The sequence below is a fragment of the Nestor notabilis genome, unplaced genomic scaffold, assembly GCF_000696875.1.
Source record: "Nestor notabilis isolate BGI_N333 unplaced genomic scaffold, ASM69687v1 scaffold33001, whole genome shotgun sequence".
NCBI classification, from domain to species: Eukaryota; Metazoa; Chordata; class Aves; order Psittaciformes; family Psittacidae; genus Nestor; species Nestor notabilis.
Genome location: NW_009916704.1, coordinates 1 through 26640, shown reverse-complemented (window position 1 = coordinate 26640; position 26640 = coordinate 1). Strand labels below are relative to the sequence as shown.

Sequence of the window (26640 nt, the reverse complement as noted above, 5' to 3'; positions counted from 1 at the left end):
CAGAACTAAACCTTTGAGTATGTTAAGTCTTTCAGTGGCCCAAATGGCACTTACAGGGCTATACAACAGTGAAGTGCAAAGGGAAAAAATTGTCAGAGAAAACTGCCAACTTTGTGGTTCTTATAGGAAACGCTAACACTGCTGGATGTCTGAACCCAAGACTCCTCAAAGGAACTGCCCACAATGAGCTATCCACTGTAAACAGCATTACCACTGCTTGAATAAAGCATGGATGACAACAAATTTCTATTGAGGCTGCCCGGAAACAGTGATATGTGAATATTGTGAATTTTCTTTACTCTTCATATAAAACTAGTTTCTTGTTTCACGGAATTAAATTCTCTAAATGGAGGCATGGGATGATAAAAATCCTATTACTGTCTATAACTGTTTAGCTCCAGCACAAATGAGAAATTGTCTTTCAAAAAAATAAACCTTACTGCTTTACCTGCTATTGTCTAGGACTCTTCATGGGGTTCTGCACTGTTACTTTTCACAAACACAATCATAAATCTGTTCTGCCAATCAGAAGTATAGACAAATACTCAATCTATGATTAAGAGTCTTAATTATTTTGACTTGTGGAGTAGGCATATTTTTTATGTGACTCCAGTGGATGGTTGCTTCTTGTGTTTCATAAATTCTAGAAATAAAAATGAAGCAGGAACTGTTTATAGAAGAGTTATTAACAAAGATGTTATAAATGATACTTATATGGGTCAAAGAACTTCACATCCTATGAAAGTATCAGTGTTGTGTTTGTATCAGTCGATCACATAACTGTAGACCTAGGCTTTAAAGGTCACCATGCTATACATCCGCTAGAGCACTGGTCTCCCCAGGGAGTGCACAAGACAGTCCATTAGGGTGCTGAAGGAAATATTTTCATTCTATTAATGAATAAAATTAAAAAGAAATAAAACAGTAATTATGTCATCTTTATAACACCCTTTTTAATTTCTGTTTTTACATATGTTTTATAACGTACATAATATATTAGCACAGCAGTACATGTATATAATCTATAAATAAATAAATAAACAAATAAATATACATGTACTGAGGGAGTGTTCTCAAAAGCTTTTTATTGACAGGGGTGTATGATCAAAAAAGTTTGGAGACCATGGCACTAGAGTCTTTCAAATAACTTTCAAAGGCTCACATAGTTCTAAAGCTTCTGTTAGCTTGCCTCCAGTGCTGATTTGTAATACCACTCCTACAGCCATCTAAAAAAGCTTTGGCTTTACTACTGTCATCAGTCAGGGGCTAGTACTATACATCATACCAACAACTGTTATTCTGTGAAGGATCTCTTTGACTTCAGTGCAACTATGCTCCAGTCAGGCCTCAGATTACTATCTTCTGTTATGGGTGTATTTAGTCTGTGGAGTACCCATCAAATTAATACACAGAAGCCTTATAAAGAAAGCTGTTTTCATTGCATTGAGCAGTAATTCTTCTGGTATAATACACATGAAGCATTTCAAATGGAGCCATCAAAGTTCAAAGGAAGAAAGAAAATAAGTATGCAAGCCTGTTTTATCATCACTATTGTTTTGGGTACCTGTAGACTGAGTGCTCACCTTAAGCATCCTGTGGCATTGTAGAAGATATCGGGGTCAGGTAAAACACTTGATTTGGGGTAATCTCTATCTGGCCAGCCCGAGTAAGGGATGAGAACAGCTTCAGTCAGTGTCTGCAGGGCTTCTCTAATCAACAGGTGCTTCAGCTGGTCATTGGAGGACAAATTCCACAACAAACCTGCAATATCCAAACCAAAATCAGAGTGGCAAAAGGACTCCCCCACAGTTTGAAATGCCTAATCTCAAGCTCCTTGAAGTTAATGAGTGAAGAACTCTGCCTGGCACTTCATAGAATCATAGAATAGTTAGGGTTGGAAAGGATCTTAAGATCATCTAGTTCCACCCCCCCTGCCATTAGCAGGGACACCACACACTAAACTATGTTGCCCAAGGCTCTGTCCAATCTGGCCTTAAATGTCTCCAGGGTTGGAGCACTCACAACTTCCTTGGGCAACCTATTCCAGTGCCTCATCACCCTCACTGTGAAGAACTTCTTCCTTATATCTAATCTAAACTTCCCCTGTTTAAGCTTGAAGCCATTACCCCTTGTCCTACCACTAGAGTCCCTAATGAAGAGTCCCTCCCCAACATCCTTGTAGGCCCCCTTCAGATACTGGAAGGCTGCTATGAGGTCTCCACGCAGCCTTCTCTTCTCCAGGCTGAACAGCCCCAACTTTCTCAGCCTGTCTTTATACAGGAGGTGCTCCAGTCCTCTTATCATCCTCATGGCCCTTCTCTGGACTTGCTCCAACAGCTCCATGTCCTTTTTATGTTGAGGACACCAGAACTGGACACAATACTCCAAGTGAGGTCTCACGAGAGCAAAGTAGAGGGGCAGGATCACCTCCTTTGACCTGCTGGTCACGCTTCTTTTGATACAGCCCAGGATATGGTTGGCTTTCTGGGCTGCAAGCGCACACTGCCTGCTCATGTCGAGTTTCTCAGAAGGGGGTGATAAGATTTCGCCAGCCCTGATCTGAGGACATGGAAATGGGACAAAAAAAGGTGTACAATTATCCATGTAATTAATGCCAGATCTTTATACAGTTGGTCTAATGCCTGGCCAAGAAGTGCAGTTTCCCATGGCTCTGCATGCGCATTGCCCATCTGTAGCAATCATCTCTGTTACCAAAGTAACACAAGCTAGACAGGACTAACAACACTGACGCCAGTGATCATGCTCCACACTTGGAGGGAGGAATTCATCCTTTCTAGATGCCTGGCAGAACTAGTCGCACTGCCAACTAACAAGTAAAAACCAATGAGAGGGAGAATAAACTCACATGCAAAGGGGATAGATGGGAGGGACAAAGAGTGAATTTATAGGTCTTTGGAAATCCACTTTAAGACAAGAGATAAGTAGTTTCTCTAACACCTGATAGCAAAATTCCTTATAGGAGGGAAAGATTTTGAAATGATGGTTGGTCATTACTGTCCAGACATTTGTCACTAAACAAATCATTAAGTAACACTACACACCTTGTCTACTCACAATCTCCAAACCCCAAAACAACTGATTAACTTTGCTTATGTTCTATTCCAACAGATGAAAATTCTTTTTAAAGTACTCTTCCCCTGGAAAAAGACATGTATTTCTGCTTTTCACTACAAAGGCATTTATTGTTTTCCCCAGCTTGCTGCTCTAAGTTTCACAATCATCCTCCTCTGAACACCGGCAGAGTATTAGTGAATGTTCCTTTCATCAGTTCACAACAAAAAATGTTTCTTTTATATCTCCTTACACTTTAATTTCAGCTATTGTAAGCAATAGTAAAATCAAAACAAAAGCCAGCCAGAAGCTACCCATTCCTTTTTCTGGGATTGGCTCTTCAACCTCTGAATCAGGGGATAAAAGGAAGTATGTACTTTCTTTAAGGATAAACAAGGCTTACAGGAAACCACACATGCAGTCCAAAGGACACTGGTAAAGAAGTAGGTTGAGACAGAATGGCACAAAAGCAAGAGCACAGGGACAGAACATCATAGGAACAAATGCATATTAAATTATAGACAGACACCTAGAATAGAATTGTCAGGAAAAAAAACATTGAGATGTTGCTCACTCTCTAAATTTTCCATCGAAAATCCTTCCCTTACCCACAGGCACTGCCTCACTGGGCTCAGAAGGATTCTCTCCATGGCATTCTGGGTGTGGATGAATTTGTTCACATTAGAAAATGTCTTCAGGAGTGGGCTCTAACCTTGCAGCTATGCTATAATGTATTCATAGGGGTATAGTTTTCCCTTAGATGGTTATTTGGGAAAACAGGTGTGGTCTCCTTTTAAATGTATATTTCTTTTGATGACAGTTCTGTTTGTGCTGTAATCTTCCCTGCAGGAAAAATTTTCTTTCATTTCTTAGATTTATGCTGCATGATAACACGATCAAGAGGTTAGATACTCCCTGGAGGCTCATCTGGCTTATCTTCGAAAACTAGTATTTTTTTTTTGTTTTGGTTTTTTTTTTTTTTCATGCTACAGCCATTTTTCTTTCTCATCCTCAGTATGCTCTCCAAATACTACAAGATACCATTCCTGTCTTGGCTCCTGCACTAAGTGAGATCCTCTCCTTGGGAATAACCTCATCCCTTTCCTAAGGAATTTGCAAGAAGTTTGTTTCTATGTCAAACAAAGGACAGGGCCTATGGTTCCTTGACTTTACTTGTATTAATGATTTTATGAAGCTCACAAATTCAGTCAATGTGATCTTGAGATCTCATTCTCACTAAGAAGAGGTCAGATGAGCACAGAAATGGCAGAAAGAAACCAGGCAGCTATTTTCTGCACAGGGCCATTAGGTAAACTTGTCCATGGCAGCTTTCAAACCATCATCATAAGCACAAAACCACTTTGGTGGGGGTACTGCTTTTGTGCTTTTTGTGTGTTCTCCTGGGATGCATAGACTGTGAGACAGCACTTGCTATGATCAGCATTTATCTCCATATACTCTTATCGCTTTCAGTCTTTTCATAGGATGATACAAACCACACTGTATGACTATGCTCAGACTGTATTCTAATACAGGCCATCAAAATATTCTTTGAGAAAACGTGATATGATACAGCTTAATATTAGGCAAGTGTTTGTGTCAACACTACTGGTACTAATAAGCAAGTGACCTTAAAGTTAAACATCTAAGGCTGAGATGTACTTATATGCACAAGTACTAGATCAGATTTCTGACAGGTAGTGAAGTACAGTATGAGAAAACTTCTGTGTCTCAGAGTTTTAACTTCCTTCCTCCCAACACTTCCTTATCTTTGTGTATTTTGGTCAGGTGGAGTGTTTGGTACCATGCTTCCTACATACCAGTACAAAGAAAGAACTTCCCTCTGCTGAGCTTAGACATCTTTTTAAGGAGTATCACATGCTTTCAATCCTTGGCTGGGAGTCTTTCATCAGAGTTCAGTGTGGTATTATCAGGTACCAAGACTATTCTACTCATCTCTTATGGGGGAAGATGTTCACCTAATTATCATATCACACATTTGGAAGTCTCTAATTTACATTCAAAGCAGGCAAGCAATAAGTATGCTGTAGAAAATAAGATGGGCTTTTCATGCTAACCAGGTGGAAGCCCAAAGATTCTGCATTAACCTTTTCTTGGAACTGTTACAACGCTGCAGTGTGATTGCATGTATAGCTGTGATATTCCAGTAGTCCTTGTAGGAAGCCAAAGGCAATGCAAGAGGAAAACCAAAACTTGTATGTGAGCCATTAGTCAGACAGGGAAACTGTTGCTCAGCAGGGATTAACCATTTTCATAGAAAGGCACTCAGTATTTTGCAGTGTGCTTAGAAAAGCTTTGTGTTGCAGCTCTTCTCGGGATACATAGTCAATCAGTACAGGACAGCAATTCCAGTGTTTCCTAGATATCACTGTACATGCCAAGATCATCTGGAAGCACTGACCTTAGTAAGCATATGCTTAACAGTGACTGTCTACCTCTGTCTGCAGCTCACTCCTTGCCTGCCTTTGAAGGTTGGCAAGTGGCCTGGGAAGGAAAGTGGCTGGAAGGAAAATTAGTACTCTTGTAGCAATTCATTCATTCAGACTGCCCTTTGCCCTGTAGACTACTTGCAACTTGCTAGGGAGCTGGAAGAATTGCTCAAGTGATGGCAAAAGTATGGCCTGGTGCCATATTCACCAAGGGACCCTCCTGACCCACAACCAAGTGTGCTTCCTCCTGACTGCACATTTGGTCTTGAACAAAGCAAGAAATACTTTTCTCTTAGTGTAAATTTAAGGCCCTCCTTTGCAACTGCTAAGCATGAAAGTATATAAGAATATTTTGCTCTATGCAGATTACAACATCCTGCTCGATATTGCCTGAATATTTTGTTGGTGTCTTGCATGTTTCGTAAGTAAGTATTCAAGCTCAATGACAGCAGTAATTGTAGAAAGAAGGTGGTCCTTCGTCCTTTTTCACACTGGTGAAGGGGAAGAGAGTAATATTCACAATATCCATATGAGTTATTCTTGAGAAACAGTCAAAGCTTTTGTCAGAAATTATGAAATTGCTATAAAGAAAAGACCATTAGCTTTCTGGCCACTGTATCACCAGTTTCACTGCCTCCCTCACTGGTGTGTAATAGCACAGAGACAACACACTATTCAGTAAGTTACTAAGTGACCCAATTTTGCATGTGATGAATCTGAAAAGCTTTAAAACATTTTGATGTTGCGTAGCTGTTCACTGAGCCAATAGAGCCAACAATACAAAGCTTTGTTCTCCAGCTTAGGGAGCACAGTATTTCAAATACTTGAAAGAATGCAGAATTACAGAAGGTCTCAACATGCCTTTGCTTCAAGGCTGCTTGACACCTTCTGCATCTTTTCAAACACAGTTATCTTAATAGCTCATGTTACTGGTATCTTTAAAGATCACTTGAAATAAATCCGCATTAATTTATTCACAGTGTTTTCTTCCATTTATAACCCTACCCTTCCTCTGCATGCTAATTAGAATGAATGTAGGTCACAAGCAGTTGAATTCCTAGAGGCACATCATGGTCAATCAGGAGTGCCAGGAGGAAGTGGTGGGCATTTCTTAACTGGCTGCTGCAAAGCTAACCAGGCAGTAGCCACACATTACTTTCTGAGAAGCGGTGGATATTTCCTCTCACCATTCCTTCTGCTACATTGATGTAAATAAGAGGTGGCATATGGGGTTTCTGATCTGAAGGGCTCCTCCTTTAAAACTGCAATGGGCTCTATTCATTTTTAGCAGTTCTTCCCCAAGGACATTAGTAATTAAAGGGTGAGAATGTTAGCCCTGCAAACACTGAATCCAGAATGCAGGTCACTCCACCGGTGGTGCCATATGATCTTTACAGACAAATGGATGTCCTGCAGGAATCCTCTCCCCTCTATGCAGATAGAAAGCATGCAGAGCTTTCTGCTTGTCACTGATTTGAGAAGACAGGCTCAGGTAAATAGCTAGGCAAGTGGGAGCTCAGAATAAAAATTTGGGGCAGTAGAGTTTGTGGGGAGTAGAAAAACCATTTCTATCCACAGCACCTGACAGTTTAGGGGCAGTGTCTTCAGCAAGGACCTCCCAGTATGCACTGGCAGCATCGTGTCAAAAAGTGAGGGCTGAGGTGTTGCCTAAGAAGCGGCATCTATTATGGTCCCAGGCAACTCTGGGACTGCTCCAATCACTGCTCACTAAAAAGGTTTTACAGAATTTGCTGTTTGGAGCCTCACTTTTATGCACTGTCTAGGACTTTAAGCTTCCTGAAAACAGACAGACCGATGTAATTTCTGAAGAAGATTTAAGAGGGGAACTTGAAGTTCCTAGTCTCTTCTTACTGTCTTAAAGATTGGTCCTGAGTAAGGACCTTGAAATTTCACCATAAGAGAAAAGCTTACAATAGGTGACACTGTTCTTTTATATGGTCACTTGACTGCACAGAAAACATTACCTGTTATTTGCTTTTTAGTCTCTACATCCCTGGTGTTTCGAAGTAGGCGGAGCAAGAGTAGGATCCCTTTCTGCTCTGACACTTCCAATTTGTTGTCATTGTCCTCAAACACCAAGTTTCTCAATGCACCACATGCTGCCCGCTGAATGTCCTCATTCTGAACATCAAGAAGCTGTAAAAGCTTGGGGATACCACCAAGTGAGAAAACCTGTGAGGAAAACAAAACACAGAAGAGAATAGTTAGATACTGCAAATGACAAACTCCACCCTCCCCTCCAGCAAACCTTTAAATAGTCATAGGAACTTTTCTTCATTTGCTCCTTTTTGAAAGACTAGAAGCACAGATCATGAATCATTTGGACATGACTGTTAACTTCTGGGCTTTCATATGAGTCATAGTTAAAATCCACAACTAAGGGAGGCATCATATTTTTATAGTTAATGTAAGAGAATGAAACTAAATCTCCTCCAGCTTTGCTAAAGATCTGTACTCTCTGACAAGGCATTTAATTGCTCTGTATTTTAGCTTCCACATTAGTGAAATGGGTATTTGAGATTTAACTCTGGAACATTTATAAACTGCTTTGAGATTTCTGGATGTGAAATGTTCCTGATGTGCCAAGTCTGGTTTGGGTTTTTTTTTCTCTCAGCAGCCAGCCTGATGGAAAGACAGCATTTTTCTCTGTAAACTTCTGTGCACTTATTGAAAGTGTATTAAATAAATAGCAATTGTACATAATGCTTCCTATCTTTATCATACTGAGAAAAAAATAGTAAACTAGTAAACTTCAAAATGTAGACCATTAAATACTGTAAGCTAGTCAGCTACTGAACCACCTACATTTAACAAAGACTACTCTTCAGTGTCTAATTCTTTAGAAAATGAGGTTTTGCCCTGAAATTAACAAAGAATCAAGAAGGTGCTATTTTAGAGCAGCTGTACTGAAACAAACAGTTTCCAAGTTCTACATGTTGTGGCAAATGGTGAATCCATATGAGCTGTGATGTGGCATAAGCAAGCCTTGGCTCATTTAGGACTGAGTTTACTATGGAAAATACATTACATTCATGTACAATTGAGGACAGTTTCCTCCAGCATCTGAAAATGCCACATGGTTTTGTGGACAAACTCATCCTTGCGTAGAATCAACAGCATGTGAAAGACTTAGAAATCTGATACAACTGTTTTGAGTGGACCAGAGTTTAACGATAAAAAGAATTCAATGCAGCTGATGTGTTTGCAACACAATGAAATGAAACGGAACAAAGCCTTTTGCCCTTCATGCCCTGGCAAACTACATTGCCTGTCTGCCTTTCTTCTGATATGGTTGTACAAAAGGCACAGCTTCTTGCTACTGCACTGCTGACCTGATTCCCCCTGCGTTCATTCAGCTATCATCTAGATGCTAGCAGAATGAAATACAGAAATATATATCTTGAGGTAAGTGGAGCATAAAGCACGCTGAAGGCACATGGACCTATTTTATTACAGTAGATAAGCCCTTTTGACACCAGTACCATAGCTGGTTGTTTTTTTCAAACATATATGCAGACTTTCTGTTGGTAATTTTAAAGGAATTAAAGCTTTTTTAAAAGAAGTGGTGCTATTTTGACCTCACATGCAGAGGAGAACTTACAAAACCTATTGAACGGTCATTCTAAATTTTCAATGGGAGACAAAATTGACTAATATACTTTACGACCACAAGTTCACAAGAAAAAGAAAAGCCACTAGACCCAAGGACTATCAAGTATTGTGAACAAAGCATCAGAAGACACAGAAATGAAAGGCAGGCTGAAAGGCTAAAAAAGTCTGATTGCTTCAATTTGAACTCTTTTACTCATCCACTTGTTCTTCTAGGAAGCTGCCCAAGAGAAGTTTGAATAATAAACCACCTTAAATAAATAAACACCTTCAAACATTCAATTCTGAAGCTGTGTCCTCAGATTGACATTAAGGCTGCTAATTGTACTGGTGTTTTTTCCAAAACAGACTTTGATCTGCTGTGAAGCAAGTTAAAAGGACTGAGTGATGTTTGGCTGTCACCGAACTGGACTGCACTGAACTGGTTGAAATAAACAACCACCTTACACATTAATGTACAGAACTGTTCAGCAAGAGAGCCATAATAGTGTTTGATAATGATGTTTAAAAAAAGGAGGAAGAGAATATTTTTAATACACTCCTTCAAAAAACTTGTAAGACTTAACAAATTTGTTTAATCCAAACAGTGTATTAATACAGTTGTGCAGTCCTATCCTGAACCTTGGATGTTTGCACTGTACTCCCAAAGTTTTATTTTCTGATAATAGAAAATTTATTTTCTGGTAATAAAGATCTGTAGTTACAGATGGTTTGGGTGAATTCTAACCCTACATTTCAATCACAAAATGCTAGCATAGACCAGTGCCATTCCACAGCTTTAAGAGAATCTGCAGCAAAAAACATCAGCCTATTTTAGGGAAAATCTTCAACATCAGTACCCTACAAGGTTTCTTGGAGTGTCTTTCTTTTTCATGTTGGCACACAGTGCCAAACAGTATAGAAAGTTATTTGCTCTACCTGATTGTAACTGGCATAAAAATAATTACTTACTTTTCTTCTGGCATCTGCTTTCTGGAAGCACTCATGCTGTATGAAAGTCACTGCAGCAAGAATCCTAGGTGTGGACTGTGTGTTTTCACTCTTCAATATGCTCACTGCACGCTCCAGAGTCATCTCCCCTTCTGGGCTCCTTAAAAGTATAAACAACATATATAGTGAAGCAAGACTGCAGAAAAATCACCATTAGCCCTGTAAAAATTCTTGTAATGCCAGGATTTTAATAATTTTCAAGTAACTTTAGCTTTTCTTGGAAAATTATTCCCCTTTCAGTAGCAGAAAATATTATAAAAGCTTTAAGAGATACTAATAACGTGAGTGAAACGAAAATAATAAATGGGAGTGTTGCGGCAATGAGAAGTCTGCACAAAGCAAGTCATGCTTCAGATTATAAAACCAAAATGCAAACATCAGAGGATGAAGGACTAAGATCCAAAGAAGGCCGTAACTAAATTAGAGTGCCTTCTACTGATCATGAATATACCTGTTTTACTCAGTAGTAAAACATTGATTGATTGATGATTGATTGCTTTATTATATTTGTATATTTGTTTTCATGCCTATCTTCAGTTTCTTAGTTCCCAGGCTACATAGATGCAGAGCAGTATCTGCTTTTTTCAAGCTTAACAACTTGTTCTAGTTGCCTTTTTTCAGGTGGGACAAAATAAAACCACCACTCATTAAATAAAGTGTGCACATCGCCTGTGGTAGGACTGAAAATATGTGTGGCTATTTTCCTCCAAAATTCCAGCATATTTGTTAGAATGATGATTATATTAGACAACCATATGAAAACTGGGAAGAAAAGTCAGCAGACCCATTTTTTCCCCCAAAAATGGAACATAAAACAATTCATGGTACAATCAGGTGCATTACCTCTGGGACAGGTAGTTATGCTCCCCAGCCTTTTTATTTACTTTTGATTTTAAATACACTCCACATAGACAAAAAAAGAGGGTGGAGGGGAAGTGGCCAAACCCATGAGTATTCTGGTTATTTTTTAACCAAATAATTTTGTTGAAACAGGGATCAGAGGGCAGTCTGTGAACAGCTTTGTAACAAGTAGTTATTGGCAATAACTCCTTCAGAGTTACGAGAATGAGAATGGTTTGCTTGACAATCCTCTCAGTAAGTGCATCTAAAACTAGAAATTTTGATACAATTACCTTAAAATAGGTGCATGGGAAATAAATTGGCTTAAATTGAATTCTTTTTTTTAAACTAAGCAAAAATACTAAATAATAATTTTCAGAAAAGCGAAATACAAAACGTTTTGATACTGAGAAAAGAAACATTTCTAAAGCATGTATTTTAGGGCTGCACCAGGAGTCACTCAGTTCTTCAGATCTGAGACAGTCTGAATAACAGACAGGCAGGAGCAAAAAAGCCCAGAAGTCCAGGCTTGCCCAGAATAGGCTGTGGAGGAGCAAGGCAGACAACACATGCAGAAATAAGGCACATTTATCACAGGGAACCTTGCTGGAAATGCACTGAAATCCAGTTCTTGTCCCCTAAATATTTATGATGAACTCATGAGCTCTGAGACAAAAACGGATTTTGTTGGAATTTTTCTTGCTAGTTAAACTGTAAATCAACATCTGCTGCTTGCTTTTGCTAAGGCAAAAGACAATTAGCATGGCTGCAAGGACGGCAAAGAAGTGAAGAACAATTCTGATGCACCTGTTTCAAATGAAATTATACTCCTGAGGTTTCTACCTGCCTTTTTTATTTTCTTTTGGTATAAATCATATTATTTCTTGTCTTCTCCCTCCTCTGAGTTAGTGTTTTGAGCAAATATGCTACATCTATAGATGCTGAGGCATGCTTGTACAAGATAAAGATGAAATGAAGGGGACAGTATGTTGAGGAAGTCAATGGAGTGGTTAAATCAAGTGAAATTAGATAGAATGATGGTTAGTATCTCTAGTCCCCTGGGCTCTGGTATGGCAAGGCTTACACATCGCAGATTTTCAGAGTTTACTTCAGCCCAGATTTAAAACAAAGTAGCTATTAAGTTACTCTGAGTTGCAAGTTAGAGGTACCAATCAGAAACTTATTTAAAGATCTTGACCAGTGAGTTATGTAAAAAAGCCAAATGACATTTCCTCTTACTCTCTTTAAAGTGGGAGAGAAAATAGGCTTTTCAAGATTGGGTTTTAGTCATGTTTCTTAAATCAACAAGGGTTTTATGACCATGTTATATATGTGTACATGTGTGCACGCCTACCTGCCTGTTAGTCACTGCAATAACTTTGGAGCCCTTTGACCAAATTCAGTTGCCTTCTACAGAGGGGCAGATACCTCCAATGTATTAAATTTTTAATTTCAGTGATTAACAGCAAAGAAGGACTCTACCCATGCACTTCCCAAGATCAGGATTGCTGTATGAGCTGATTCCTCATGGGACACCGCAGAATCTATGCAGGAACTCAGCCTCAGGATGCCAAAAATATCTTTGAGTAGTACAGGTCCATTAATAGTCAATGCCAGCACATGTACAGCCAAAGACCAAATTTCTAAGTGCTGAGTGTATATTGAGACCATTCACTAGAGTTAGTTAGCTGTTCATGGCTGCTACTTTTTCATGTGCAGTAGCCAAACCCTTTCTCTCCTGTTCTGCACTGCCATACTAGGATTGCTTTTTGTTAGGTAGAAATAACATTCACTGTTTTATCTTACAGTAATAAAGGATACAATATAATCTTTGATCCTCAATGATATGGTTGCAGCACTGTAACTCCTGTCAAAATAGGATTTGATTCAATTGTTCCATCCTACCCTCAAAACATTTACAAGAAAACTTAATAGCTAGGTGGCTGATTAGCATGTGTAATGGTAACAAACAGATGGACAGTTAGGCAATGGCTGTTAAACAGAACAATAGTCTACAAGTTTTGACTTCACCTTAATTGCCAGAATGTAACATATTTGAGATATAAACACTGTGTTGTCTAATAATTGTGTGATGGCACACTTTGAAGTCAGATTCTGTAAGTACCTTTTTTTCCAGAGAGCTTCAGATTGAATCTCTCTCTTTCCTAAGCCCTTGGTATGAGAATACTTTTAACTGCTTCACTTTATCAGAAGATACTGAGATAGCATCTCTATATTCTGATTTTTCTACTTTGAATTAGCATAAGCTAATTCTTCTACAGAAAGTTTGAAAATGCTTTTATATATATTCCAAATACTATACACAGGTAGTCCACTGTTTCTCTTTAACCTTAAACAACTACTTTACATCTTCTTAATTAGCCTTGGAAAGACCTCAATTGTGATTTGTGTGAAAAAGTACAATTTTCTGGAAAAATCAAACTATTCAGGAAACTGAAGCTTATCTTTCCCACCCTCCCCCCCTTCCAGTTATTAAGGGAGCAACAGATAAGTGAGCAATGTGTCAGATAGCACAACTTTAAAATCAAAGAGAATGGGAAATGACTAGAAAGGTGAAAGTCTCTACTAACTTCTTAAACTGAGAAGTCTCATCAGAAGAAATTATTGTACTAGAGGTGGAATGGTGGACCTCAGTGAAATATCTCTGATTTGACAGCAGTTAATACCACAAAGAAAAATTATGTCTATTATGTTTTGAACACTTCTGCATCCAGCCCTTCCAGTGGTGAGAATTACAAGGGAGGTTCTTAAATGTGTGTTTTAGATGTTCAAAACCAGTAATGATGTATGTGGGTACCATACACATGTTATTACATAAGCATGTGAAACAACTACTGTCTTCAGTCAGCTAAAATGGCTATAGTTTCTTCCTCATCATTTAATAATCCAGTGGTGCAAATCTCCTTCAGAATTTTATCTTACATGCTGCTTTTTACCAGCCTCTTCACTAACATAAGCTATTATATTTTACAGACAATTTTTTAAACTTCAGGTAGAACAAAGAGCCCCTCGCTCCCCCCAAAACTGAGCTATGAAACTAAAGTAGAACCTAGGACATTTGAAAATCTACATAAGATTCTAATAAGAAACATAAATAAGAAATCTAGTAAGAAATCTAATAAGAAATCTAAGTAAGACGTGTACAAGTAAATTAAATAGAAGTACTAAGATAAAGGAAATCTGTAATACGAACTTTAGAGGCTTTCACAGCACTTCAAATTGTTTTGCTCTGTAATTTCCAGCAAAAGCTGAACTTAAAACCTGGCACTTAAGTTATTATGTTGTCAAAGATTTCCATTATGTCACAAATCTTCCACCTGAATTCAGCATGGTCTCAAACAAGTCACTTGCAGAATGACTGAAGATACATGTTTACATCTGCAGGGAAGAAAAACACTTTGGCTGATGTTTGTGCAGGCAGACAACCAGACTCCAGTGTCTGCACCTGCAAAAGAACCAAAATTGCTCCTACACAAAATTACATATCAAAATTGCTGGTTCTGGCTCTGAAATTCACTCAGGTATGTGATTGAAGTTAGGTAGATTATTCAGTCAATGGGATATATGCCTGTCTGTAAATTGTCTTATTGAGAAACAAAGTCCTCCCAAAGTCCTATTTTCAACATTACTACTCCCAAATCTTCAGCTGTTGTGAGCTCTCAGCTATTTTTTCTGGACTCACTTGCTGTAAAGACTGAAAACTTAAGAGTCACATCGCAAATACCAGATATCTTAACTTCTATCACCCTGAGGTTAAAGTTTCAATTCAGATCAGATGTGGGCAAAATACTATGTTTGTAAATCTAGTCATAACACAAAACATGCAGCTGATGACAGAAAATAGCTGATCTTTTGATAGCAGTGATATCAGATGATGCCTCATCTCACACAGTAGCAAAGTTAGGAAAAGGAGAAAGGTGGCCTTCAGAAAAATGAACAGCTACACAGCTATGGAAAAAGAAACATTTCTTTATAAGACTGTTGCAAATTACACCACAATTTACTCACATAAGAAACCTTGGGATCATATTTGGATTATGAAAACAATGAAACCCACAGTAAACAGAACAAGTAACCATCTACTGTTTACTAAGTGGTTTATTTTGTCCATTGAGCCTGAAGAGCTCTGGGGACATTTGGAATTATTCTAAAATGAAAAAAACTATTCACTCCTGAGGGGAATTTCAGAACTAATAAATTTTCTTGTTTTAAAATGAAATCGATTGTAGAAGTTCTGAAATCTTCTCTGGAAGGGAATTTCGGGGGGAAAAAAGGTAATTTTGGAGGGTGAAAAAAATGGAAAAAAGAAGGAAGAAGAATTTTTCTAAGGTTTTAAACTATTTTCCTGAAGTCTGAGGACAGCTTTGGGAATTTCTGCCATGGAGCTACCTGGGTTTCAAATTAACATATTGTCTTCAGAGCATGTAGAATCTCATAGTAATAAGCAGCTCTGGGGTCCTGAGATTCAGAGTATTTTACGTTTGTTCTAGGAAAGGATGGTGCTACAGGGCTAAAAAAAATTTCTGCCTGTGTTTTAACTGAAGTTAACCAAAACTAAAAAGTTTCCTTGAAACCATGAAGAATTTTTTAACTGGAAATTGTCAATCTGCCTAAAGCTGCTTCACTGGTGGGGACCTATTCTTATGAGAACTAGTGCCGAAATCATCTGGTCTTTACAAGCACAAAATTTGCCAATACATTAGTTTGATTGTGACTTAGGCTGTAAATTACTCAGTGACTACTTCATATCTCCTTGTAAAATTGTTTAACTTTTGGCAAAAAGGTAAACTCCGGCAAATCGGAGTAGGAGGTATGGACCCTGCAGTATACATACACTAATATTTTTTCCTCCCTTTCCTCTGCTGCACTGGAAGTGGATTTCTGCATCCTCTGCACCAACATTTCATACACTGTTGTTGGCTGCTGAACCACAAGGTGTCAGCTTAATTTCTCTTTTAAACAGATAGATTCCTTTCAGCTGTGACACCCCAAAACCAAAGCAGATCCTACATTGTGCTTACCCCAGCTGAGAGCCATCGATGGTGACTTGTTCACTCTGCAGGAAACCATTTCTCCCAGCTGCTGCCACAGCAGCTGTCAATGGCATCCTCTTCCCATCTGTTTCTGCAGCAACACTGGCTATTGAAGCTGGCTGGGAAGCTTCCCTCCTGGTCTGTGTGCTTCTGAAAGTAGTTTGGTACCAGTTGGACCTTAAAGATTGCCTATTCTGAGGTCCCAAACGGGAAGCAACCGGTGATCTCACTTGTCCCATTGCACTGCCTGAGGTCAGGTAGTTCTCTTTCTCCAGAAGGTTGGACATACTGCGACTGTTGCCTCCTTGATGGTACAGAGGTACAGTGGGGCTGGGGTAAACACCATCAAGGATGGCATCATTAATAGCCCCCATGTGAGAGTGCCTCTTAAAAGAGCGTCCCCTGCTCACTGAATCACGAAGAGTGTAACCAACAATCTCAGACCGAGCATATCTTGGTGGGACAGTCCCATTGGATCTCCTGCTATCTCCATGCCTCATGGAGAATCCAGCTGAAATTCCTCCATCATAGTGAAAATCACTGGACACATATGCCAATCTTTCAGGACTTTGCTGGGGTGAAACCTCCAGTCTCTTCAGAGGCTGCCTTTGAGCTCTCTCTTCCATTGTCTTGTAAGTAAACCTTGTCCCCCAGCCATTTGTATAAGAGGATGGTGAGGCAACCTGTTCAAAGGTGCATAAAAGAACAGGACAGGAGTCACAGTAAGATCACAGAATTAGGATTAATAGCAAAGAAACCAAACCAAAAAAGTAAACATGAAAATTCTAAGGTCTGCTGTCAGTAACAGAAAACGTGAACTTCACCAAAATTGTGTACTGGGATTCTGCAACACTTCTTTGCATCTGCCTAATGAAAGCAGGAAGTAGTACAGTCTAAACATTAGGAGACTAAGTCTAAGCATCTAGTCTTCTGTCGTTAACTCAAAATAGGTGTTTAAGTCAATTATGCCTGGTAATGAACACTCTGCTTATTAATAGAGATTTTAGTTTCAATTTGAAACTCCTTGGGTATTAACACCCACATCTGCTATTAAACCAAATCATCATGGCCCTTTGTTTTTATTTAAATCAGTAAGTACAGTGGCATCCAGCCATAAATCAAAGCCCCCTATACTCCATTGCCAAGCTGTATTAAAGTTTTGTAATACTAAAGACATCTTTTAAAGTAAACTGAGAAGCTTACATGAGTTATTAATTGAAGAGACAGTGCTTAATAGATAGCTGTCAGGCTGAAATCCTTTAGTTTCACTGTTAAGGAGTTACTAAGGGTGATATTCAACTCACAAAAGGAGTAAAGGTCACTGACACTAGAAGGCAGAGGCAAGCATCATTGGACCTGTTTATTCTACAAAAGCTATGTAAGGATATCTTGCATATCCTGACTTTTACACAGGACAAATAGTCTCCTTCTTTCCCACTTCTCTCCCCGCACTTCTCTCCCTCTCCACCATCCTGAAAACTAGTGTTTTCTTGTGGTTCCTGTGTCACATCCAGTTTTCCTCTTTTTGCTCTCTTCTAGAAAAAAGGAATTAATCTCAAATATTATGGACTGTATGATAGGTGAGAACAGAGGCTAGAAGGACAGAGAAGGAAATACATCGAAGGAAATGGTTCTAACTCTCCCCATACAGAGTCAGAGCTGCTTCAAAAAGTGGCCAGAAGCTTTAACGCCAATAAGCCATTCTTGAGTAATCTAAAATCAAGAAAGAAAAGTTGTTTACTAAAATATTTCTGTTCTCAAGCTCAACTGCTTTCAGTTTACTAATGATCATGCAGCAGCATTGCTACTGAGCTATGTGTTGATTTCCAACTCATACGGTTTCTCCCTCAAAAAGGTTCACACCAGTTATAAGCTGTGTCACAAACCCTGCAGAAAACCAATCATTTATCTTAGCATTCAGGCCATGAACCCAAGAAAAGCTGGTCAAAGTAACAAGTGAATTTATGATAGACCATTTAGAAACATCATTGTATTGCAAGGACTGTACTGCCAAAGTTCTTGTAATGCTAAAACATTTTACAACAGGATTATTTTAAATGATAAGGAACACTCTGCCTGTCCTTGTGAAAACAAAGCAATCTTTTTTCCCATGGTTTTGGATGCTTAATTCCCTAACCACTTTCACCACACATTCCCAGCTTCTACACATGTCACTAGTTACACTGCACGATTGCTGGACTTCCTTTAGCAACCTCCAACTGTTTGGCCTCCAACAGCGGCATCATAGCCCCTGCTTCAAGCCACCAGAGTGTTGACTGACCTGCTGCTTGGTGGGATGGATAAAGATATGCCTTGTCACTGCCTTTGCCTTAGAGGGGTGTTAATATGTTTTTTCATTTTCTACCCCAATGCCAATTCTCACAAAAACAACAGGATTGCAAAAAGCCCATCTGTACAACTGAGTTAAACTACTGGGCTCAGAAGTCACTGGAAAGGGGACAAACAAACACATATCAGTTGTAAAAACCTCATTTTCAGGCTTTAAAAAGCTAACAAACAAGCAAGAAAACCCTGAAACACCATCTACATGATATTATTAGTGGTAAAAAAATAAGAAACTATGCATGTGATATTATATTTATTTCTATTCATTGCCTTGTTTTCCTCACCTGGTTTGACTGGTAATGTGAGAAACCATAGGGAGTTCTTGGTGCAAAATCATTTTCAGTAATCCCCATGTTATAGACACGCTCTGGAACACTGGATGCACGATGCAAACTTCCTGTAATCAAAACCTAATATTAGTAAGATTTTAACAGAACACGATAATGTTAAAAAGGACAATTTTCACTACTAGGGAAATGTCCCTGTCTGCACTGCCATTAACATATAAAAGCTGAAAATCAAGATAAGGAAATGATGGAAAGACGTTTGCATTTGGTGTGTCACATGCAAAACATGGCTAAGCAAAGCTTTCTGAGGATGCAAGCCATTTTTTTGGTTTCATATTTATTTTACTTAAGATGTATTTTTAACTTTTAGAAGCCTTGTTGTTCATGCAGCTATTTAATGAAAAATATTTTAACAAAGCAAGATATTTTAAATATCGCAGATAATGACAGATTATTAAGTACTGATAAATGGTATCACTAAGCAGCTACTAAGAACATTTTTTTCCACAATAACCACTTTGAATATATACGAATGGTTTACATTAAAGGCTGTAACATGCACAGTACACAAGAAATTAAAATATTGCAGCTGTAGATTATAGATTGTAGATGTGAAACATGGGTTGATGTGTATACCTCTTAATGTGCACCCTAGAGGAGCAATTTTCACAATGTACCACTGCAAACAAATACCATACACTGAGTGTAGGCTTTATTTCATAGTTGTCTACCTCAACTGCTCATGTTTCTTCTTGCTTACATGCTGGTGCAATGACAATATATCGGAGCAAGTAATGCTTCACCAGTCTTCTCAGAGCTTCACCCAAGAGCACAAAAAGTCCATGAATAAATTCTATGCCACAGGCAGGTGGCATATAATGCTATGAAGTAGCGTTGTCTAATGACACTTCAAATCTGCACATAAAAAGTTCACTAATCCTACAAATAATGTAGAAGATCCACAGCGTATCTGCTCTGATTCTTTCTTTTTCCCCATGATTCTGCATTGTAAATAGAAGTGCATTCTGATTATTTCTTTCATTAATACTGCATTCTTCTTTTAATTAAAAACCAAACAAAAACATCAAAGTGCTTCTATTATTTTTTTTTCTAAAGCAACACATACTGCTGAAATAATTATTCATGAGATTCCTGTGTTACTACGATAATCCACACATAGGAATATAAATAACATAGGTTTAAAAAGGTGAAACAGAAGTTGAAAGTAAGATACACGTCAAATCAGTCATAAATGAGGACAGCGTATGCTGCAGAAGTTTAGGCTGAGAAGGTAACAGTGGTCAATAAAGAAGTTAATTGGCCGTGAATTCTCACAGTAGCAGGTATTACCTGAGATACTGTGGAAAAAAAAATCTAAAGAACAAATCATTAACTTGGTCAAATTGCTGAAGTCTCCACTCCAAAAAACCAGCAAGAGTCACATGCCCATGGAAATTCAGGTGTCAGAAACATGCAAGCAGGTGCCTGTTGGGATTCTTGAAAACACCTGGTGTATGTATGTCAAACAGCTGAGGCTTTTGGTTCATGTCCAGAGTTAGACCCTGGGCTTTCTTAAGTGCACATGGGTATCCCTAGGAACTTCAGTACACCTGTGTCTTTGATCCTTACTGTCCACAGTTAGTAAAGGGCTTGACAAAGATGAAAATATAAGAGAGACTCATGTAACAACAATAATTTATGAATGATTCTCATTAGCACATAGCTACTTGGATAAATCCAAATTTGTGTATAATATAGTATAATAGAAAACCATATAACAGCAGACTACAGTAATTTGAGGCCTAATTCAATCATACTTCACAGTTATCTTGCTTAATCATATTTTCCAATTCTTTCATTTTTGCCATATAAGACAGATTTAAACATGTATTAAGTGATTTGTTAAGACACATTCACAGTAACTTTGTGTCATCAGACTGGAATGATGCAGCTTGGTCAAACTCATGATTTGGATTGCAATAATTCCTTCATGACATTACAAGATTACCATAGCCCAAGGGTTACCTAAGTACATGAGAAAGCAGTAAAAGAAAAACACTGGTTTTTACTGCAAAACATCCCTGCCAACATACACTGACATCCAAAGTCTACAAATTCATATCAATCACTTGTATGATATAATCCCCATATCAATGTACTATTTCAGGTGCCCATTAAGACTTCATCTTAGGCTGTCGCTTGTGCCTGCTTTTTGAAGATTAACTTTATTCATTGCTACATATTAAAGTACTTGCATGCAATAAGTCTTCAGATAGAAATACATGTACATATCTGTTTCTTCATAGTTAGTATGTTTTTGTCCAGTTTACTTGGTGAGAAAATACTTTCAGATATCTGTCTACTTAGGGCATAAAGATCCTTTGAGCAAGTAATGTGTGCAAGTTTTTGGTAACTCTAAACTCCCTGTCCTTACTAAACAAATTTAAAAAAAATAAGGCTAAATTAAAAATAACAAGGCCATCTATGAACTAGTTGAAAATAAGCCACATATGTAAGAGTTTCCTCTTTTCAAAAGCAAAATACAGTCAATCAGAAGTTGTAACACTCAGTTATCTTCAAGTAGTTCTCTTTTTTTAATCTTCAATCTCACTGTGAAAATATCAGTCAGAAAGCATTTTTGTATTTCAGAGAAAAACACTGTACATGTTGGCTTATGGAATTTCACTTTGAATTTACGGTATCTCTTGCTTGCTTTTACCATGTCAGTAAATTACTTTGCCAGCATTTTACCTGTAGATTTATTAGGTAGATATAAAATGTTAATCCTTTTACTGTGTGCTGTTTACTTGTGCCAAAAATCAGTGTGTTAAAGGAAAAAGTGGTAACTAAAATGCCGTGTCTTTCCATTAGTTATGAGGTGCAGAATAGGTTAACTGATCAAAATTTGCCTCTGCCAGTAAGGCTTCCTTCAGCTTATTTTCACCATACTGCAAAAACCTACATTTCTTTCCCATCTCTCAGATTTGATTAGTATAGTCAGAAACTTATGGCAGTTCTTATATACTCAGTGCACTGGTTTAAAGAAAATAAAGCAAAAGAAAAACCATGAATGATTAAATATATATATATGTATATATATATTATGGGTTCATTTACTGTTAGGATTAGTATTTTCTAACTGTAAGACTCAGTGCTTTAAGTCTCAGGAAAACTTTCTCTTTAGAAAACATGCATATTTTTCAGTTACTCATCTATAGGGAACGAATGCTATTTGAGAGGCCATAGGATACCACACTTGATTTCCAGCAGCCAGTCAAGAAAAGGATGGGTTTCCTGCAGGCCCTGTGTCATGTCTGTCAACCCATAAGGATATTTTGGAAAACCCAGGCATCTAGGACAGCAGCAGACAGGCAAGTGTGGGCAACTGAGTGGAACTGTTGATCATAGTCTCTCCTCTTCCCTGTCAGTATGACCTAAAGCAGCTCAGAAACATTTATGATTGTGGTCAGTGGAAGAGGAATACTAAACCCCTCACTCTTCTAAACGCGTACAAGAAAAGCTGTACAAAAATAACTTGGTATCACAATAGACATGACAAAATTTTGAGACCTCAAAAAAAGTGCTATCAGGAGGGAGACTGTACAGATGACTGAGCAAAACTCCCACCTGTTTTCACAGAGGCTCTTCTCAAGACCCGTTTGTTCCCCTGGACATGAGAGGTCAAACATCTCCAAAGGCCTTGCAAGTTCCTCCCCACAAATCACTGCCTGTGGCTGCAGACAGATCAATCTCCAGTTTGATTGGCTTTCAAAAACAACGACAAGAGGCATCTCTAAGATACATGATATATGAAAATAGACGGTTATCCTCCATTAAGGAGTTAGGTGTATCAAATTCTCCTTAAATGACGTATAGTGTTAACTGTCAGTTGTGAGTCTTTTTCAGTGCTTTTGTATTTGAACGAAAGACAAATTTTGGCTTTAAACCCCTTACTGCAGACATCAAGGTAGCTGTACCCTGTACATAGAAGTCTATTAAGGACTGTGATATTTTTATGAATCCTTAGTGCCCACCTGCTGAGTACCCATTGTCCACTCTTGCTCAGGGCAGGTGGGTGATTATATCATAGAATCATAGAATAGTTAGGGTTGGAAAGGACCTTAAGATCATCTAGTTCCAACCCCCTCAGCAGAAACTCCTCAGTGTTAATTCTTTTTTGTACTCCACCACTCGTGATGGACTGAGATGGTGACATTTTAGAATAGCATATAAAAAACCTTACTGAATCACTTCATCTAGTGATCAGAGAGCCTTCTTTTTGATCATGCTCCTTCATTACTCTGTCAGAATATGCCTGGCCCCAAAGGAGCTTTTCTAACATCTTTTACTTTGTGCTGGTCAGTACATTTACACTAGTGCTCAAATTTAAGAAAAGGATTTCTGCTAGCTCAGGAAGCAGAGGTGAGGATTTAATGAAATGAAAAAAGAGTGGAAGTTACCAATAAGGAATTTTTCTACTTCCGTTTTCCACAAAGGAAAAAATCACTACAAAGTAATTTTGCAAAATAGGAGTCTAAGGATTGAATACTCCCCCAAGCCCCTAAAATCAAACTATTTTTACAAAAAATACTACTGAGTATTTTAGAAATGAAGAAACAGAAAAAATAAATGAGGCTTTGTTTGCACCTGATGATGTTGATTTGGAAATCATGGGACCTTTAATTCTGCTTTTCATAAACACACTGTGTTTATAAAACTCTGTATTAGAGAAAGAATCTTTACACAGACAGCAGTTTATCAGGCTATTTGGTTTTGTGTGGTATATTACTCAATTCTGCTGTCATTTTTTACAATGGACCTGATAAGGATGTACAGAAAAGGAGGATTTATAGTCCAGGCATTATACTAAAGAAACATAAATACCACAAATTAATTGAAAAAGCCAATCAAAATCAAATGAACAAGATCAGAGGCAAGCGGACTGATATATACAAAAAAGGTTTAATAGACTCCTAAAGCGTGCATAAAATAATCAATAGTGTTGCATCATATATATGCAAGCTGAAAAACGCTAGTCATTGGGGTAATATGATTTGAATGCCAGTTTTCTTTAATAAGGCCGAACTAGCTACCATTCCATTGCCATCCTTAAATAGCATTCCAAAACTTGACACAGCTGCTGTAGTTGTTCAAGATTTTAAGGGCAGCATAATCTTTAATTTACAAAGGTTCAGCAACTTGTGAACTGGAAAAGTTTCAGCTGTTGTTAACTACTGCTTGAAAACCTGTTAACAACATCTGACAAAGTCTTGAAAAGAGTTGAGGCAGTATGTAACTTCAATTGGCAGCCAATAGAATCCTCAAATCATCTGAGGATGAGCTAAATTTCTATTATAAAAAAGAAGAAATACATCCTCAAAAAGGGGAGGAAAGGGCATGAAACAGCAAACAACATGAGGGTAGGAGGCGAAAAAGATGTTTTTCCATTTAAAGGTAATGCTGAAGGCTAAGCGGACACCCTTAATTTGAAACTCTAAGGAGAAATTATGCTGCCTGACAGAGTACTTCCTGCAGCTTCAAAGCTTCCAGCACAGTCAGTGGAAAATGGGTGTGCACAGATGATACTGAGTAAGACCTTTACTACAACTGATGTTTCATACCCAGTGGTTATGTGCTTGGCTAAATTTAGGCATGTATGTGAATACACTGGTTAGGTATGTGCTTAAGTACCTTGCTGAACAGTCTGAAATACTCCTACAGATAGGACAGTTATATCACAGGGGCCTGCTCCTGCTCCTTCTAAATCTTTGTATCTGTCTTTCCTGCACTGCAAACAATATGGGACCCTTGGGAAATGTATCTAGAAAACTGATATAATACAGAGAAAGCAAGTTTTTTGCATGTAGAAGTGCATATTTTACAAGTATCCTGCATATAAGAATTCAATGTTTCCCAAAGCATAGTCAAAGTTCGAGTAAGTCTGTATAGAAAGCACATTGGGATACACATATGTGTATTTTTCAGGAAAGTCAACATGTTAAATGCATGATAGGCATTTGATTCACATTATATATATTTAAGATACAGATGGATATAGATATACATTATCATTTATGTATGTATGTATAAATAAATGGAATACATTCCAATTCCTTTTTTTTTTTTCTGAGTTTTGCACTGGGACTGAAAAATGTATGGTGAGTTGAGTACAAGAACACAATTGAAAGAAGAGAAAGATCATTTTATGTATGAACAATACAGGTAACAGACATGTCATTTGCCACTCCTGATCCTGAAGCTTAAAAGTTTTGGTGTCTCAGAATGCAAAGGGCTCAGATACTTGACCTTTAGAAAAAAAAGCAAAACACGACAACTATCCCCAAATCTGTTAATGTATTCCAGAGAAGTTAAGGTACATTAGGAGGATGGGAACTTTGTCTTCATAGTGTTTTATGCATGATTTAGAGACATGATCTCAGGTTCATGACACCATACAATTTATCAACAATTGCTTAAAAAGCATTTCCCAGGCTCTCTGTTGAGAGAAAAAGAAATTAAGTTACCTGAAAAGTGTTTAGAAACCTTATTTAAGAGCAGCCAAGTTAAGGACTTATATGTGTAGCTGCTCTTTGCACAGCTGTGTGTACCTGTTTATGTGATTTGTGTACCCAATTTTTCTGATCAGAGAATGTCTGTCTGCACTGCATGCATTTTTTGTCACAAGGCACTTTTTAGGTAGAAGCCAGCTGAAGGTACAAGGAAACATTCCTCTGCCTGACAAGATTGGTGAGTGAAGTATACAAATATTATATTTACAAATAAAATTTACAAATAGAAATTTACAAATTTACAGACTTTCAGCTTGCAGCTCTTTGGAAACAAAATGTGACAGGAAGAGGTTATATAGACTGTAGGTCACTCATATCTTCTTATTTAAAAACAGGATTAAAGTTTTTATGATGAGGGTTTACTTTGATAACAACACATCTCTTTACCATTGCTAGTTAAGACGAAACCACTTGAGCAGCTTGCCTTTAACCCTCAGCACCTGACAAGGTCACCCTGTGTGTGTGTGCCCCACACTGCAATCAGACCCCAGCTGCAATGAAAGGTGTGACTGCACAGACCTCACTGATGGGTCTGGCCTTCTGGATACAGGATCACTGAAGCAAGCATTGATTGACATCAATTTGTATCATGCAAGTCAAGGAACAGGGTAAATAATGCCTGGTAGTGTTATCAGTCCATGTTTCCCAGTGATGCCTTTCCTAGAGTTAGTTTTCCAAACTTCATAGAATCATAGAATAGTTAGGGTTGGAAAGGACCTTAAGATCACCTACTTCCAACCCTCCTGCCATGGGCAGGGACACCTCACACTAAACCATGTCGCCCAAGGCTCTGTCCAACCTGGCCTTGAACACTGCCAGGGATGGAGCATTCACAACTTCCTTGGGCAACCCATTCCAGTGCCTCACCACCCTCACTGTGAAGAACTTCTTCCTTATATCTAATCTAAACTTCCCCTGTTTAAGTTGGAGGTCATTACCCCTTGTCCTACCACTACAGTCCCTAATGAAGAGTCCCTCCCCAGCATCCTTGTAGGCCCCCTTTCAGATACTGGAAGGCTGCTATGAGGTCTCCACGCAGCCTTCTCCAGGCTGAACAGCCCCAACTTTCTCAGCCTGTCTTCATATTTCCTTTTAGTTCCTTTTTAATTATTATTATTTTGAGGTGAAACAAGGAAAAACATTTCCTACATTTCTTCCCATTTCATTTCGCAAACAGAGCCAGTGAGTGAAACTAAAGTATTAAAACAAGCCCAGTAAGCGGTTGCAGGATTAGGAGAGCTTCGACTCGACTGTTCCCCCTGGCAGCGGTGAACCGGGAGCAGCCCCCGACGCTCACTTCAGTTACGGCGCTTGGCAGGGAGAAACTTCTGACGTGGGTGGGAAAAAAGAAAGACGAGAGGCGACAGAGCCACCGTTTTCTGCCAAACCCGGCAAAGGCCAG

General features: G+C 38.4%; 1 protein-coding gene across 1 annotated transcript in view; it reads right to left on the bottom strand.

Annotated features, from left to right (window-relative positions):
• Window positions 1-18774, bottom strand: part of PKP2 (plakophilin 2) — a 33472-nt gene extending 14698 nt beyond the window's left edge. Inside the window, exons 1-5 of the mRNA XM_010024687.1 lie at window positions 18667-18774; window positions 16025-16719; window positions 10104-10242; window positions 7508-7715; window positions 1584-1761 (exon numbers count right to left, since the gene is read on the bottom strand). Of these exons, the coding sequence (XP_010022989.1) occupies window positions 1584-1761; window positions 7508-7715; window positions 10104-10242; window positions 16025-16719; window positions 18667-18735 (1289 nt within the window). The 5' untranslated portion in view covers window positions 18736-18774. The remainder of the gene's footprint in view (window positions 1-1583; window positions 1762-7507; window positions 7716-10103; window positions 10243-16024; window positions 16720-18666) is intronic.
• Window positions 18775-26640: the final 7866 nt, after the last annotated feature.